Below are 13,399 nucleotides of genomic sequence, written 5' to 3' on the forward strand. Positions count from 1 at the left end.
ACGATGGCATTTCATAATATAATAATTATAATACATGTATAATATGCAGATTATTTTCTAGAATGAGTTTACTAAAATAATCATAAAGTAAAAATATAGATAGGCTGCTCTTTCTAATATTATTAAGCAAAATCAGAAATCCCTAACAACATACAAAACAGATAAAAGTTTCAAAATGAATATATGCCAGAATTTTCCCAATTAATACTTCAACAGATTGATACCACTCTTGCCTTAAACTTTCTTGTTCACCAGCAGACAGTGAAATGATGATTTATGTTGCTGTCAAAACAAAAATATGGCTTCATATGGTGTTTTTCTCTATGAGATTATTATGTTAAAGCAAACTACAATTTTAGAGGTAATATAGGCAATTAGTAGCTTCAAATATTTAGAAGTGTCTTTGAAGAGAATGTGCAAAATCTGTTCTCCAAATGAGGAAAGCTCGAGGGATATCCCAATTCATTCACTTATAGAGAAAAAGTGAAGAAAGAGGGAGGGATGTAATTACTGCTAACGACCAGACATGAGTATGTCCCTTCACACCACTCCCGAGTTAACTAGGTTTAACCATGTTCCAGTCCACTGGGCAAAGTTAAGAAGATAGCTTGCAATCTAAATAGTGACTGTATTATATCCTGTGCATTCTGGCATTCTTGGTAGACCCTGAGGACAGAAATAAAACCAAATCATAGTTACTATCTCCCAGTAACTCCTACAGGAAGACTAACAGATAAATGAGTAATTTTTAAAATAATGGTTTTTTGTTTTGTTTTGTTTTGTTTTTTTGCAAACTATGTATCTTTTAGTTAACAATCTCCCGGTTGATTATATTCCAAACAGCTTTTAGATAACCAGATCTGACACTTCTGTACTGAAAGTAATAGGTATACTGCCATGTATCAGTCTCCCAGAGTGGAATAAGACCTGTGGTTCCTGGGGCTCCTGGGTGGCTCAGTGGGTTAAAGCCTCTGCCTTCGGCTCAAGTCATGATCCCAGAGTCCTGGGATCCAGCCCTGCATCGGGCTCTCTGCTCATCAGGGAGCCTGCTTCCTCCTCTCTCTCTGCCTGCTTCTCTGCCTGCTTGTGATCTCTGTCTGTCAAATAAATAAATAAAATCTTAAAAAAAAAAAAAACAAAAACAAAAACAAAAAAAACACCTGTGGTTCCTTGCAATGGATCCTGATTAGAACCGGCAGCAATTTGTAAGTGTCCTTATTACTTAATGAAACCAAGTCAACCCCAATCTGACCCTTGAATGCTAACAGATACAGCTGTCAACTTCTCCTTAAATAAGTCAGAGGAAACAAAGTAACGTTTGTTGGCTTCCAGTAACAGCCCTTAGCATTCTTCACCATCATTAGGGTTTAGGTTTGTTCTTAAAATGGTAAGAGCGTTATGGCCTCCACCACTGAAACTAATGCAAGCTGAAGAGATACCTGAATTGTAACAATGCCTTTTGCCAAGTCCTCTTTAAATTTCTCCTTGGTACTCTTTAAATTTCTCCTTGGTAGCTTTCAAGTTACTCGCACACAATTGACATGGTGCTTACTGTGGTGCTTTTGCGTGATCTGTCCATTACTGTTAAGCCCCAGGGCACTATAATCATAAGTCAGGGGGGCTGTGTGGAAACAGAACACAAGATAAAATAAACATGAACAAATGATCAAAAACACAGGCTCTGGAACAAGACTGTCTAAATTAAAATCCTGGGTCTACACATAGAAGCTGTGTGACCTTAGGCATAGTAATTAACTTCTCTGTTTTTCAGTTCCTTTATGGATAAAGTGTACATTTTAAATATTAGCGTACTTCCAGGGCACTTGTCAGAATGAAATGAGATTCTACATGAAAAGTGCTATCAACAGGACCTGGCACATAATAATAAGCGTACATTTAGGGTTAGATCTTACTATTCTATCTGCCTGGAGATATGAAGCTTGATCTAAAACTTGAAGTAGGTAAAGACAATTCCTAGATGGACGGGAAGGGAACAGATATTCGAGGGAAAGAGAATAGTGTGTTCTAGGACAGGGGAGAATACTGGCAAGAGGTTTAACATGGCTGAAGGGCAAGGTAAATGGCGCCAGGTCTGTGGCAGGTGGGAAATAGCTGGTCATCAGTTGGGACATACAGAGGGGTCCCGTCCTAAAGGCCACTCTACAACATGCTAACCCATTTGCACAATATATTTATTCTTGAAACCAGTGAAGTATTCTGAAGACTCATCAGCGTTCAGAAAGAAGAGTGACAGGAGGGTGTGCTCCACTGTTGACACTAGCCTAAAGAGAGAGGTCAGGGAAAATAGTGGTACAATATGCATGGCTCTTCCTTCTCTGCAGAGCTAATAGGAGCACAAAGTGCAAAGTGCTTTCAGAATTTCTTATTAGTTTTGTCAGGAATTGCAACCTCTGCCCTTTCTGGCAGTCATCCTTTTGGGAAGTTGTTTGCAAAGAGCTGAGTGGGGAAGGAAAGCCAACCATCTCACACAGTGGAAGGTTCACGCCTGTAAGACCGGATGCCAGTTTACCAGTCAGACAGAGGAAGGAAGCTTCCACTGACACTCTATGCGCTCCAGTTCTATGAATAGGGACCTTCATTTGCCTGTACAGTACAGGGCCATTCAAGAGCAATTAAATTTGTTTAAAATAAGAAAGAAATGCTTTTTACGGAAAAAAAAGAAGGTTTGAAGGGATTGCAAAAGTTGATTGTGCTAAAGCACTTTTACACAGGTTTGTTTTAGTTCTCAATTGTCAAGTCGTATTTAAGCTGGTCTCTTACTCTGAAATATGATAACCTTTCTTTTCTCTGAGTTCTTTCTCCTAAATTAATAGCACTGTCTCTAATTCCATGCGCAGCAAGTAAAGAGTTTATTTTACCAGATAACAGTAGGTCTGGTGATCAGCCAATGTCTAAAGAACCAGTAGCCAAGTCAGTAGTAGGCCAAAGACTGCAACCAACAGACACTGCTCACTAAATCACTTTAAAATCGGCTTTCATCTTCTCTACCAGCTAGAGAAGTCAAGTTTTGAGACAACAGAAAGTACAAAAAAAAAAAAATGCCTACAAAAATAAAATTATATTAGGGTTTTGCAAGAAAAAGAAATATATATAGTAGACACATTATAATACAGAAGACAGGTTAAAATGAAAAAAAAAGTTTATATTCTGAATTAAATTGCAAGAGAAATTAGAAGAAAAATGTCCAAATTTAGGGACGTCATTAGAGTATACCAAAAGCTAAACTGAAATTTGTATCTAAAGTTGCCTCTACAGGCAGAGAATTTAGGGAGCACTGCAACTTTTTATAACATCCGTGCATACCTCTCTTTCTTCTTTGCTAAGGAGCAAAACTTCAATGATCAAAAACAAAGTTTGGTTTCCTCTCACCACTCCCAGCTCAGGTCAGTCACATTTCCCCAGTATCAAATGAGGGAGGTGGAGGAGTAAAAGCAGAAATGCAGATCACTCTCAGCCCCCACTCTGTACTTGCCTTGAATTCCTAATGATTACACCAACTGCCCTTAATTATTTCTCCAAAGGTAGGAGGAAAGAAAAGTGTGTTTAGGATACAATGGAATTCTGGCTTTTGAATAGCTAAGTATAATAATTAAAAATGATATAAAATGATGGGGATAGCTCAGTACTTATAAAACCCTGTACTCATATAAATTGCTAGCACTGATCATGAGTATAAACATTAGATTAACTTCCACAGTATCTTCTCCAGGATCCTAAGGACATATACTGTTTTCCCTGAAGATAGGAAAAGTCTTCATTTGGTGGAAATACTAGATCTACCATTGTTGTTGTCAGCACAACAAATATCATGTAATCTCTTAGGAGTGTCTACTTCCCTATAGATTAATGTTCCATTTATTTTTGAGGTAGAAGTTGTATATGTAGTCTCAGATGCTTTAAAAACAATCCAAAAGAAAAATTAATTGGAATTTGCATTACTAAATGCTCTCCTATATTTTCCCAGAGTTTGCCACTTGTTTGTGAAAAGATTATCTATTCAACAAACAAACCATATCATGTAATAATCAATTCATTTTCTGGTTTAGGACTAAAACCATACATATGTATAGTATATACCATCCAATCAAACTAAAATGAACTTGGAAAGCATAGAAATATGACATCATTTATAATAAACTCATAGATATATTATTAAATGAATATATTATTTGAAATAAATAATTTATAATATATTTATATTATATAAATGTATAATTTCTTAGCTTCTTGAAAATTCGAAGTGTGCCCAGATCTCCATAACAACTTTAGAGTACGTAAAAAACTACATTTCTAATCCAGCAACAAACACAGACAAAAAATATTTTACAAACTATTATGCTTTCTTCTCTGGTACCGATAATCCTAAGAATCACATAATTAGGTATATTAACAAAATAAATGATCAAAAATCACCGTTCTCCCAACTTAGGAAATTGAGGAATTTTTTAACACATTCTACAACTCGGTTTCCTGTCTGATTTTCTTTAAATCAATCATTTTCACTCAATTCATCTTCTCATTAAACTCCAACACGTACCGTTAGGCAATATTTGGTCATTCCATAAAGTCTCAGACCCATCATTATTTGCAGATATTTTTACCACTATTGCAGACCTTCACTATACTTACTTAGAAAAACACTGAATATTATAGAAATATTTTTTATGTTTTCATGAGAAAAACCATTCAGCTAATAACTTTTCTGTGCCTTGGTTTCCTCATTAGGGAAGTGAGAAGACAGTAAAGGGAAACAATCTCTACAATAATTCCTATCTCTAGCATTCTCTTAAAAAAATCTAAACACCTTTCTTCCTTTGAAAAATTCAGCTTTTTATTACACACTCAGCCAAGCTTGATTTGAGTCCATTCATTAACATTCACTACCAAACAGGCAATGCTTCAATAAATTAACCAGAGTGAGGAGAGTTTTTTTCAGAAAAGAAGCAAGTTTTTAAAAAAAGAAAGGTAACTGTTTAGTTTGGGGGTTTGTTTTGTGTTTTGTTTTTTATTTTTTATTTTTATTTTTTGTCAGAAATCCTACCCAAGAATATGAAAAGAGATTCATGTTTGCCTTGTGATATTTTAGGCATAACTTAATTTGAATAATATGCTCTGTTAGTCACATTGAGGCAAACACAGAACCTAAAATATTAATTAAATAAATTGTAAGTCATTATACTACCTAGGAATATACATTTCTCATTTGCAACTTCACAATTTTGTTAAAAAATATGAGAATACCTCTTAGAAAGTAATTTTTATAGTCTCAGTTCAGTATTTATTATGAAGCAAATTGTCACTTTAAGATATTAAGAAACTTAATTTTAAAACCAGTAGACAATTCTGGGAAAGTGACTATTATTTAATCGAATATATATGTGACACCTAAGTCTGTGTAAAACAAACAGGAAGATGCTTCTCCTAAGATAGTTGGTTTTCGTTACTGTTTTTCTATCAGACTGTGTCAATTTTTATTTAAAAAATAAGAGGAAAGACAATACAGATAACCCTAGTAGACACTGCATTTGTTATCAGAAGTGTATCTGACCTTTTAACTGATTCATGATTAAGTAAGCGCAGGGACAAACTTGATCTCTCTGCAAAGCTGGATTAGCACATACTCTGGAAGCCAGCACCATTTCACCTGCTGATCCTGGGCACTCAAAACACTCCAGCAAGGCTCACTACCAATTGCTGACAAACTCTGAAAGGTGCTCATAAAATTAATCAGCTTTTTGCAAGACACGCTATTGGCTTAACCACCAAAGACTGAATACAATTTTAACTAGTAAAAAATGATTCAATTAGATACTATTTTTTCTTAGTATTCAATTATAGCTTAACTTATTTTTAGAAGTCTTAAAACCATCACTCTGAACACAATCACAACACAGTCACTATAAATTTCAGGTAAATCTCAGGTTCTGTCTATAATAAGCAATTGCCAAGTTGATAAATCTATAAACTTCTGAGATAAAATATTTATGTTAACCACAGGAAAACAAATGAAGCATAATAAGCATAATTTTGAAGTTAATGCAAATGAATATATTATAAAAATAACACTCTTTTATACTAAATCATAATAAATACTAAAAAAAATTTAATAGGCATGTTAAAGATGACCAAGTTATGAAGTTTGGATTTGCACAGTAAAATAATATGATTCTGTGTGAGAGTATAAATTTTCTTTTAATTCATTCACTCCAAAAACTACGCTTTGTAAGGTAGATGTTTTAGGATTCTAACTACACTTTTTTTAGAATCTGATTTATTATGAACCCAGAACTCCTTAAGACTTTAATGTCTTAAATCCAAGAAATACAAATTTTAGATGAAAATAGGCTGTTTTAAATTACCTTTCGATTTAGCAACCAAATCACACCCTACATCTCACCGACATCATAAATTATAGTACATAATACCTTTATTTAGGAACTGGAATGAAATCATATCCATTGTTAATTCAACTGCAAATCTACTGGCTACCCTAAGAACTGAACACTGGATTTATTTTTTCCTTGTGTGATGATTCAGACCAGTGTTGCCTTTTTAAGAATTAGTATACTATTACTTCCTTTTTAAAAGTTTATTAAGTGGCAAAAATGCCAACAAGAGTAGATTTGTAAATATTACTTAGTGGGAAATAATAAGCACCTAGCAAGTTGATGACGCGAATACCGGATCATAGAGTCTGATCATCCAAATACTCTTGAAGGTTCAAGACATTTCGTCAGAAATGACTAACAAAAACAACATATGATCCTTAAATTTTACTATTTCCCACATTATTTGCCCTTAAAATAATAAGCGATGTTCTTTTTCCAGCATTTACTTCATGTGGTACTGGGATGATTAAGTGTTTCAGGTCTGAAGCTAGATTGAAAAGAGACAATTTAAGCACTACAAGTGTAGAAATTTGACCTTTCTGATATCCTTAGAGTTTTAAGGAAGGCCAAATGTGGAAAAGGAACAAAAATTTTCACTGAAATAATCCCTGAATGTCTACAATGGTGCCTCTTGAGTTTATATTTCATCCATCTCCATTGAAGAAAGTTTGGTTTCTATACTTTTAAATTAAGAGCTGGCATTGTGATACATTTGTCCATATGTGTATGTAACAAGCTGAAAAAGAAACGGTAGATCTGTACTTTCTTAAGGGAGTGTCCTTTTCCAGCATCATTGTAGGATTTTTAAGAGGCCCTAGGTTCTAAGGGAGATGCTTAAATTCCAAATAATAAATAATACCAGCAGAGGGCAGAACTGCTGACAGAAATGACCAACCCAGCTGGTGACCAGGTACCAAAGGTAAAAAGCAAACTTTTGATGGATTCCACTTTCAAAGACTCTACCATTTATCCTTGAAAATATTGAGATGAACAAATTAAAATAGTGAGCACAACTTGCATCCACATTGAAGCAAAATTTAAATTTGAGGCTCTGACTGCATTTACCAGGGAAAGCCAGGAGGAAGACGAGCACCAGGAAGGTGAGCACCACTAAGCTTGGGGAAGGAATACAGACCTGGTTTCCCAGAGTTCGGCCTCCGGGAGCGCTAATTCCCATTAGGGAGAACTCCGATCTTGGCATCTACCAGGGCCAGACTCAGGTTTCGGCTAAAGCCTGCGCATTTGGAATTGACAACTTATTTCTCCCTCAGCCAATCCTCGCCACCCTCCTTCCTACCCCCCACTTCTCTGCGCACTCGCGACAAAGCGCGTTTTTCTACTCTAAACTGTTGGGACTCCGTTAACTCCGAAGGCCTTTGCCCGCCAGTCGTGTCTACGGCACCTAACGGACCGCTCCAGCCAGATGCCTCTGCGGGAAAGGGCGGGGGAAGGGGAGGGAGGAGGCCGAGGGGAGGAGTGAAGTCGCTCTCCCTTCTTGGGTACTGACAGGGCTGCAGTCTTCTGAGCAGGTCTGGTCATTGAATATTTGGTGGTGCCACGTAGGAACTTTTCCTCACCTCTCCCTCCCACCCCATCCCGGGCCCCCTCCTCTCCCCTCCCAATCCCTAGTCCTCCTCCCCACCCCGTTTGCTTGGCGAGTTTCATCATTCTCCAAGAGAACTGCACGTCCAACCTGCAAGAAGAAGTGGGGGGCGGGGGTGGGGGTCACAGTGGAGAGGAGTGGACTGAAATTCAGGGAGCCGTGTTCTCCCTATCTTCCACCCGTTCTTTAGAAGCTGCCAATTTTTTTTTTTCCATTTAAAATCTCTTCAAAATGCCACACACACACACACACACACACTTCTCAAGTCTTCTAGATTCATCACCTCTGCTTTCTCTTATATCCCGAAAAGCAAAAGAGCCTGTTTCTCACTTTGGTTCACACAAAGAACTTTATCAAGGTTCATTTTATACCCTTTCTCTATATTTTCTCCTCAGCTCACCCTTAAAAAGATATTTCCATTAGCTAGAATCTGAAGAAACCAGAAGATGTGTTCAAAGGGCAGTCTAGGGACTATTCCTCAAACAAAAGCTTTGTACAACTGCCCTTGTGTTCAAGGTAATATTTTTCCTCTTTTCAAAGAGGCTGAAAAGTGGTGAAGGGCATTTCAGCAGGCTCTGTGCCTGACAGATCTTTTTTTCCTGCTACCTCTTCTCCCATTACTGTCCCGCCTACATCCATCTCTCTCTCCAGCCTTCACTTCAACCTGGTGGCAGCTACAATCTGGATTTCATTTAAGACAATTGTTTGGGGGTTTTGGGGGAGGTGGGGGTCGGGCGGGGGAGGAAGCGTAAAGAGGGGGAGGGGCGCAGAATGACAAAGACCGACGGCACTCTCCCACCTCCCCAAAACCATTTTTTTTTTTTCTTACCTCCTCTGACCTCTCTAGCCTGGAAGAGGAAAGTCAGTGCGAGGGTTGTTATGGTGAAATTCCAGAGCCACCGTTTCGTTTTCCACCTAGAGGACCACCGCTCCATCTCCGGGCCCCGCACTCAACTGTGAACTCAACCCACGAAACTGCGATTGCAGACCAACTTCGTCCCTTCCAAGGTATCGTCGGGGGTGTTTGCTACACAGCCATTGAGGTGGGAGAGGGGGGAAAAAGTCAAAGGGCTTTTTCTTTAAAATTGGATGGTTTGCTTCCTTCCTGTGTCTCGCCCCCTCCTCTCCCTCTCGGTTGGCCCCGCCGGCCGGGACCCTCCGATCCGTCCTCTGCGGGGCCCTGCCTTCAGACTGAAGGCAGATGAGGGGCTTCGACCGAAAATCTGAGAGGACTGCGTGCCCCTAAAGGCTTCATGCCGTCAGTGGGCCGGACGAGAGGCTCCGCGCAGCCCCCTCCTCCGCCCACTCCCCTCCCGCGCCCCCCTTACCCGGAGAGAAACTGACAAGCCGGCAGAGGGTCAGACCCAATCACACGCCTCTCGGGCGGCCGCAAGCCCGCCCCCCTCTCCCTCAGCCCAAGAATCAGGACTCTGGGCAAGCCCAGCCCACCAACCACCCCCCATCTCCCCTCTCCTCTCCTCCCTCCTCTCCTACCCAAATCCCCGAGAAGAAATGGGAGGGAGTTACGCGGGACGCGTGCTTGGCTCCAGCACTTTGGGAATGAAAGGAATTGCAGGAGAGCCCCGGAGCCCACAGAGTTTTCAAGGAGCTTCTGTATTCAATAAAAACAGCTACTTGTCTACTTGCACCCGTCTGTTAGCCTCTCGTTCGTCGGCGGGGGAGGGGAGGAGCCCAGCGTCTGATTTGCCACACCGCTGGAGTTCTGGGCTGGCAGCCGTAACCTTATCCTTGTGCAAAAATCTGCTTCTTATAGCAGACCTGGAACCAGAGGACTCATTGCTCTGCCTGCTCCGAAAAGTATTTTTTTTTATTTTATTTTATTTTATTTTATTTTATTTTATTTTATTTTATTTTATTTTATTTATTTTTGAACTGAGAATTACAAGGGACGAAGGTGAGATGGAGGGACCTAAAAGGTCAAAACCCCTGATCTTTTAGTGAAGCTGTCCTTCGAGTTCTGAAACTGACAAGTTTCTGTCTTAAATGTTTAAATTCTGCACTACCTTGATTCAGAGTCTCATCTCTTAAAGAGCTGAACGGTACTCTTGAGGCAGGAGGAGAAAGAGATGTATGGGAGCTGACATTGAGGGGGTGAGTAATTTAATTTTCCAGCTGATTCTGACTTGATCTCAAATGAGGGGGCAAAAAGGAAGGAGAAAAGACAAGGAAGGCAACTAGCTGAGATCTCCAAGCGTTTAGGCCCACAGCTTCTGTAAATGGTCTCAGAGGAGCTGAAAGCATGGGCATTCCACCAAGAAAATAATAAAGGGCATGTTTCTAAATTCTTTCTATTTACCCTTCCTCGAAGTGATAAACTTAAATCTGGAATATATATTCCCTGGTCATGTTTTCCAAGCTTAAATTATTCCCTCTTGTTGGCTCCTTTTTGTTCCTTAATATTTCCTGAGATGTCTCTTTCAAGAATTTGCTAGAACAGAGCCCATTAAGGTAGCCTGCATACATCAGGCACTCAGTAGAGATGGACTGAGTTAATGAATACATTTTTCTGTTGACAAAGACTGGACACTTTGACCAGGGCCTAGGCTGAGTGTTTAAGATGTTTCAATGCTTAAGGATTCTGAGCTAAGTTTATGAGGCACGTATGTCCATTACTCTCTAGTAACCTAGCTTTCTGTTAGTTATCAAAATATACCTCATGATCCATTAATTGATCAGATAATCCATGTATGTGGTTTAGAAGTTGGAAAGAAGGTTTTCAGAGACAGGATGGAGGCCCAAGATGGAATTAACAACATAGATGATCATGGCATATAAAATGGGGAAAGTAATTATTACTAAAGCCAAAAATACCTACAACATGACTGTCACCCTCTGTGACAAAGAACCATTCCCACATCAAGAAGTTTACCTCTTTGATAACAGTTTAAAACAAATAAATGAAAACTCCACTCTATGTTGGAAATGCTATTGGCAGACCCTTTGGGATGCCTTATTCTAGCTGCAGAGGAATATCACCAACTAGCTTTTCAGATTCCAACTCAAGTTGCTAATATAATTTCATAAAATGATTACATATTATATTGTAAAGTATTATATTGTATTGAAAGTACAATTATAAATTAAGAACCTTATGATGACGGGGGCGCCTGGGTGGCTCAGGGGGTTAAAGCCTCTGCCTTCAGCTCAGGTCATGATCCCAGGGTCCTGGAATCGAGCCCCACATCGGGCTCTCTGCTCCACAGGGAGCCTGCTTCCTCCTCTCTCTCTGTCTGCCTCTCTGCCTACTTGTGATCTCTGTCTATCAAATAAAATTTTAAAAAAAGAACCTTACGATGGAAATATAGGTCAATTTACCTTCTTAATTATCCTTCTCAAAATGAAAAATTTGTGTGCATTTTCAGTTACTATACTTCCTGAAACATGATTTTTCTGTTCAATTCTTTGTAACTTTCTGAACTTGTTTTACAGGTCTTCTCCTAGATGTAAAAGAGCAAAATAAATACAAAGTTTAAAATATGTATCTGTGAGGCTGCCAGATTCCTGAATCAACTCAATAGCCAGAGATAGTTAACAACGCATGCAGCAACATGTAAGAGTGATATTCCAAATTGTTTCTCATTAGCTCTCCTGATTTACTGAGAATTCCATGGCCTGATACCATTCTAGAAGGTGAGAAATGATGCAGTCAGTCTAGCATGCCCCACTTTCTGGTCACATCTCAGGCCTACTCACTGGGGTGAAAGGGTCCTTTCAGGCAAAATATCTTGGGTGAATAGAGTTATTACTACCTTATGCTTTCTGTACTCTGTGGTCTAAATTCCTCTGGCCACTGCCCAGCTAGGCATAACCTAGGTCTGAATTAATGCCTCTGGAAGGAACTATAGTAGATTCATGGAAAGGAATAGGTAATTATGTCTAACTCTGGCAGTCTGTAGGCAGCTCCCAGACCTAGAGCCTCCCCAGAGTCAACTCATGGATTTACAGGTAGTGAATTCAGCAAAAAGAAAGGTAACATTAAGTAACAAAGGGAACAGAGGGAAGCTGGAAGGCACATGCCTCACCACCTTCAAATTCTGAAGGTGTAACTGCCAGGGGCATGACTTCCTTGGTCACCTTTTAGTGAGTCTTTGGTGTTCATATATAGATTCAGAGTGTAACAAAATATGACAGTTTCCTTGACATAGGTCTTTAATTTGGAGCACAATTAGCTATATGACATTCCTATCTTGTCACTTTAAAAGCAATGTTTGGAGGTATTTGCTCAAATTTGTAGAATTCATTCGATTGTTAGCCTTTCAAAACCAAGATGAAAATGGCTTAGAGAAAAAAATAGTCCTTTCTTTTGTAGCAATATTTTAGGTTGACTGTCCATATTGGCTTCTCAGGGAAACTAAGATAGTAATTTGATAATTGAGTTGGAGGTCAGATTAGGGGAATTTAAATGTTCTAGACAGACTTCAGAGTTCATGGAGCTTTAGTGAACATTGTGAAAAGTTCATAGATCTCCTTTAATCTCTTCACGTATGTCTAGGCATCAGGGGACGCAAATTAAAATTGAATGTTTTAAATATGAAGACCTCAATAACCAACCTGGGAATGAAGAAACCTGGTCCAGAGCTGGTTGCCCGTAATACAAATAGTAATGAAGTATTGGAAATAAAGAGAACTCTACATAATAAGACCTAAATCACTACAGGTAGAATTAGGGGAAAGAAGAAATAAATTAAGTGGCAAGATTTTTAGAAAAGATACGTCATCTTTTAAATCATTTCACATTCATTCTTCTTTTCTCATACTGATGTTTTATCCTCTTATTTTTGTTACATATAACATAGATATTGATATACATGATAGGCATATTATATATAAAGCATACACATATATGCCTAGTATATGTATATACATTTTCTCCAGACATTTTACTGTAAGTAAAACTATTGCACAGAATTTGACTTACTGAATGAGAAATTATTATGGGGGTGGGAAACTCTTGCACACATCAGAAATACTTAAAATGTTTAAAAGAAAATTGCTGTTGAATATAATCCCTCTCTTACTGTGCCTAATGGTTTGTCTTTCTTGCCCTTTTCTGAACTTAGGTCAATTATTTTAAGAAAGAAATGACTAAGCAGTTTGACATTCATTTTACAGTTTTTCTAATACATGAGAGGCTAAAAATTAGGCTCTGTTTAAAAATGGTGTTAGTCCCTCTTACTTCACAGATGGCCTATTGTACTGTGAAAAGGTGGGGTCGGGAGAGGACAGAAAAGTTTGTTTCCATAGTCCATCCTAGCTCACAAGTACCCCATAGTGATGACTGGGTATTTTTTGGCACCTTTCCTGTGAAACAACTTACAGAACTTCAGAGAAATCCAAATTTAGCCCAACTTCCATGATAAAACAG

The 13,399-nt window shown here is 38.7% G+C and overlaps 1 protein-coding gene and 1 pseudogene across 2 annotated transcripts in view; both read right to left on the bottom strand.

The window, feature by feature from the left end:
* The window catches only part of COL11A1 (collagen type XI alpha 1 chain), a 213,758-nt gene extending 204,287 nt beyond the window's left edge, over positions 1-9,471 (bottom strand). For both annotated transcript variants that reach the window (XM_059137189.1, XM_059137188.1), the window contains exon 1: positions 8,843-9,471. In XM_059137189.1, the coding sequence (XP_058993172.1) occupies positions 8,843-8,948 (106 nt within the window). In that variant the 5' untranslated portion in view covers positions 8,949-9,471. The remainder of the gene's footprint in view (positions 1-8,842) is intronic.
* LOC131809842 (superoxide dismutase [Mn], mitochondrial-like) lies at positions 787-7,611 on the bottom strand (annotated as a pseudogene).
* Positions 9,472-13,399: the final 3,928 nt, after the last annotated feature.

This window comes from Mustela lutreola, chromosome 10 (assembly GCF_030435805.1).
Source record: "Mustela lutreola isolate mMusLut2 chromosome 10, mMusLut2.pri, whole genome shotgun sequence".
Lineage (NCBI taxonomy): Eukaryota > Metazoa > Chordata > Mammalia > Carnivora > Mustelidae > Mustela > Mustela lutreola.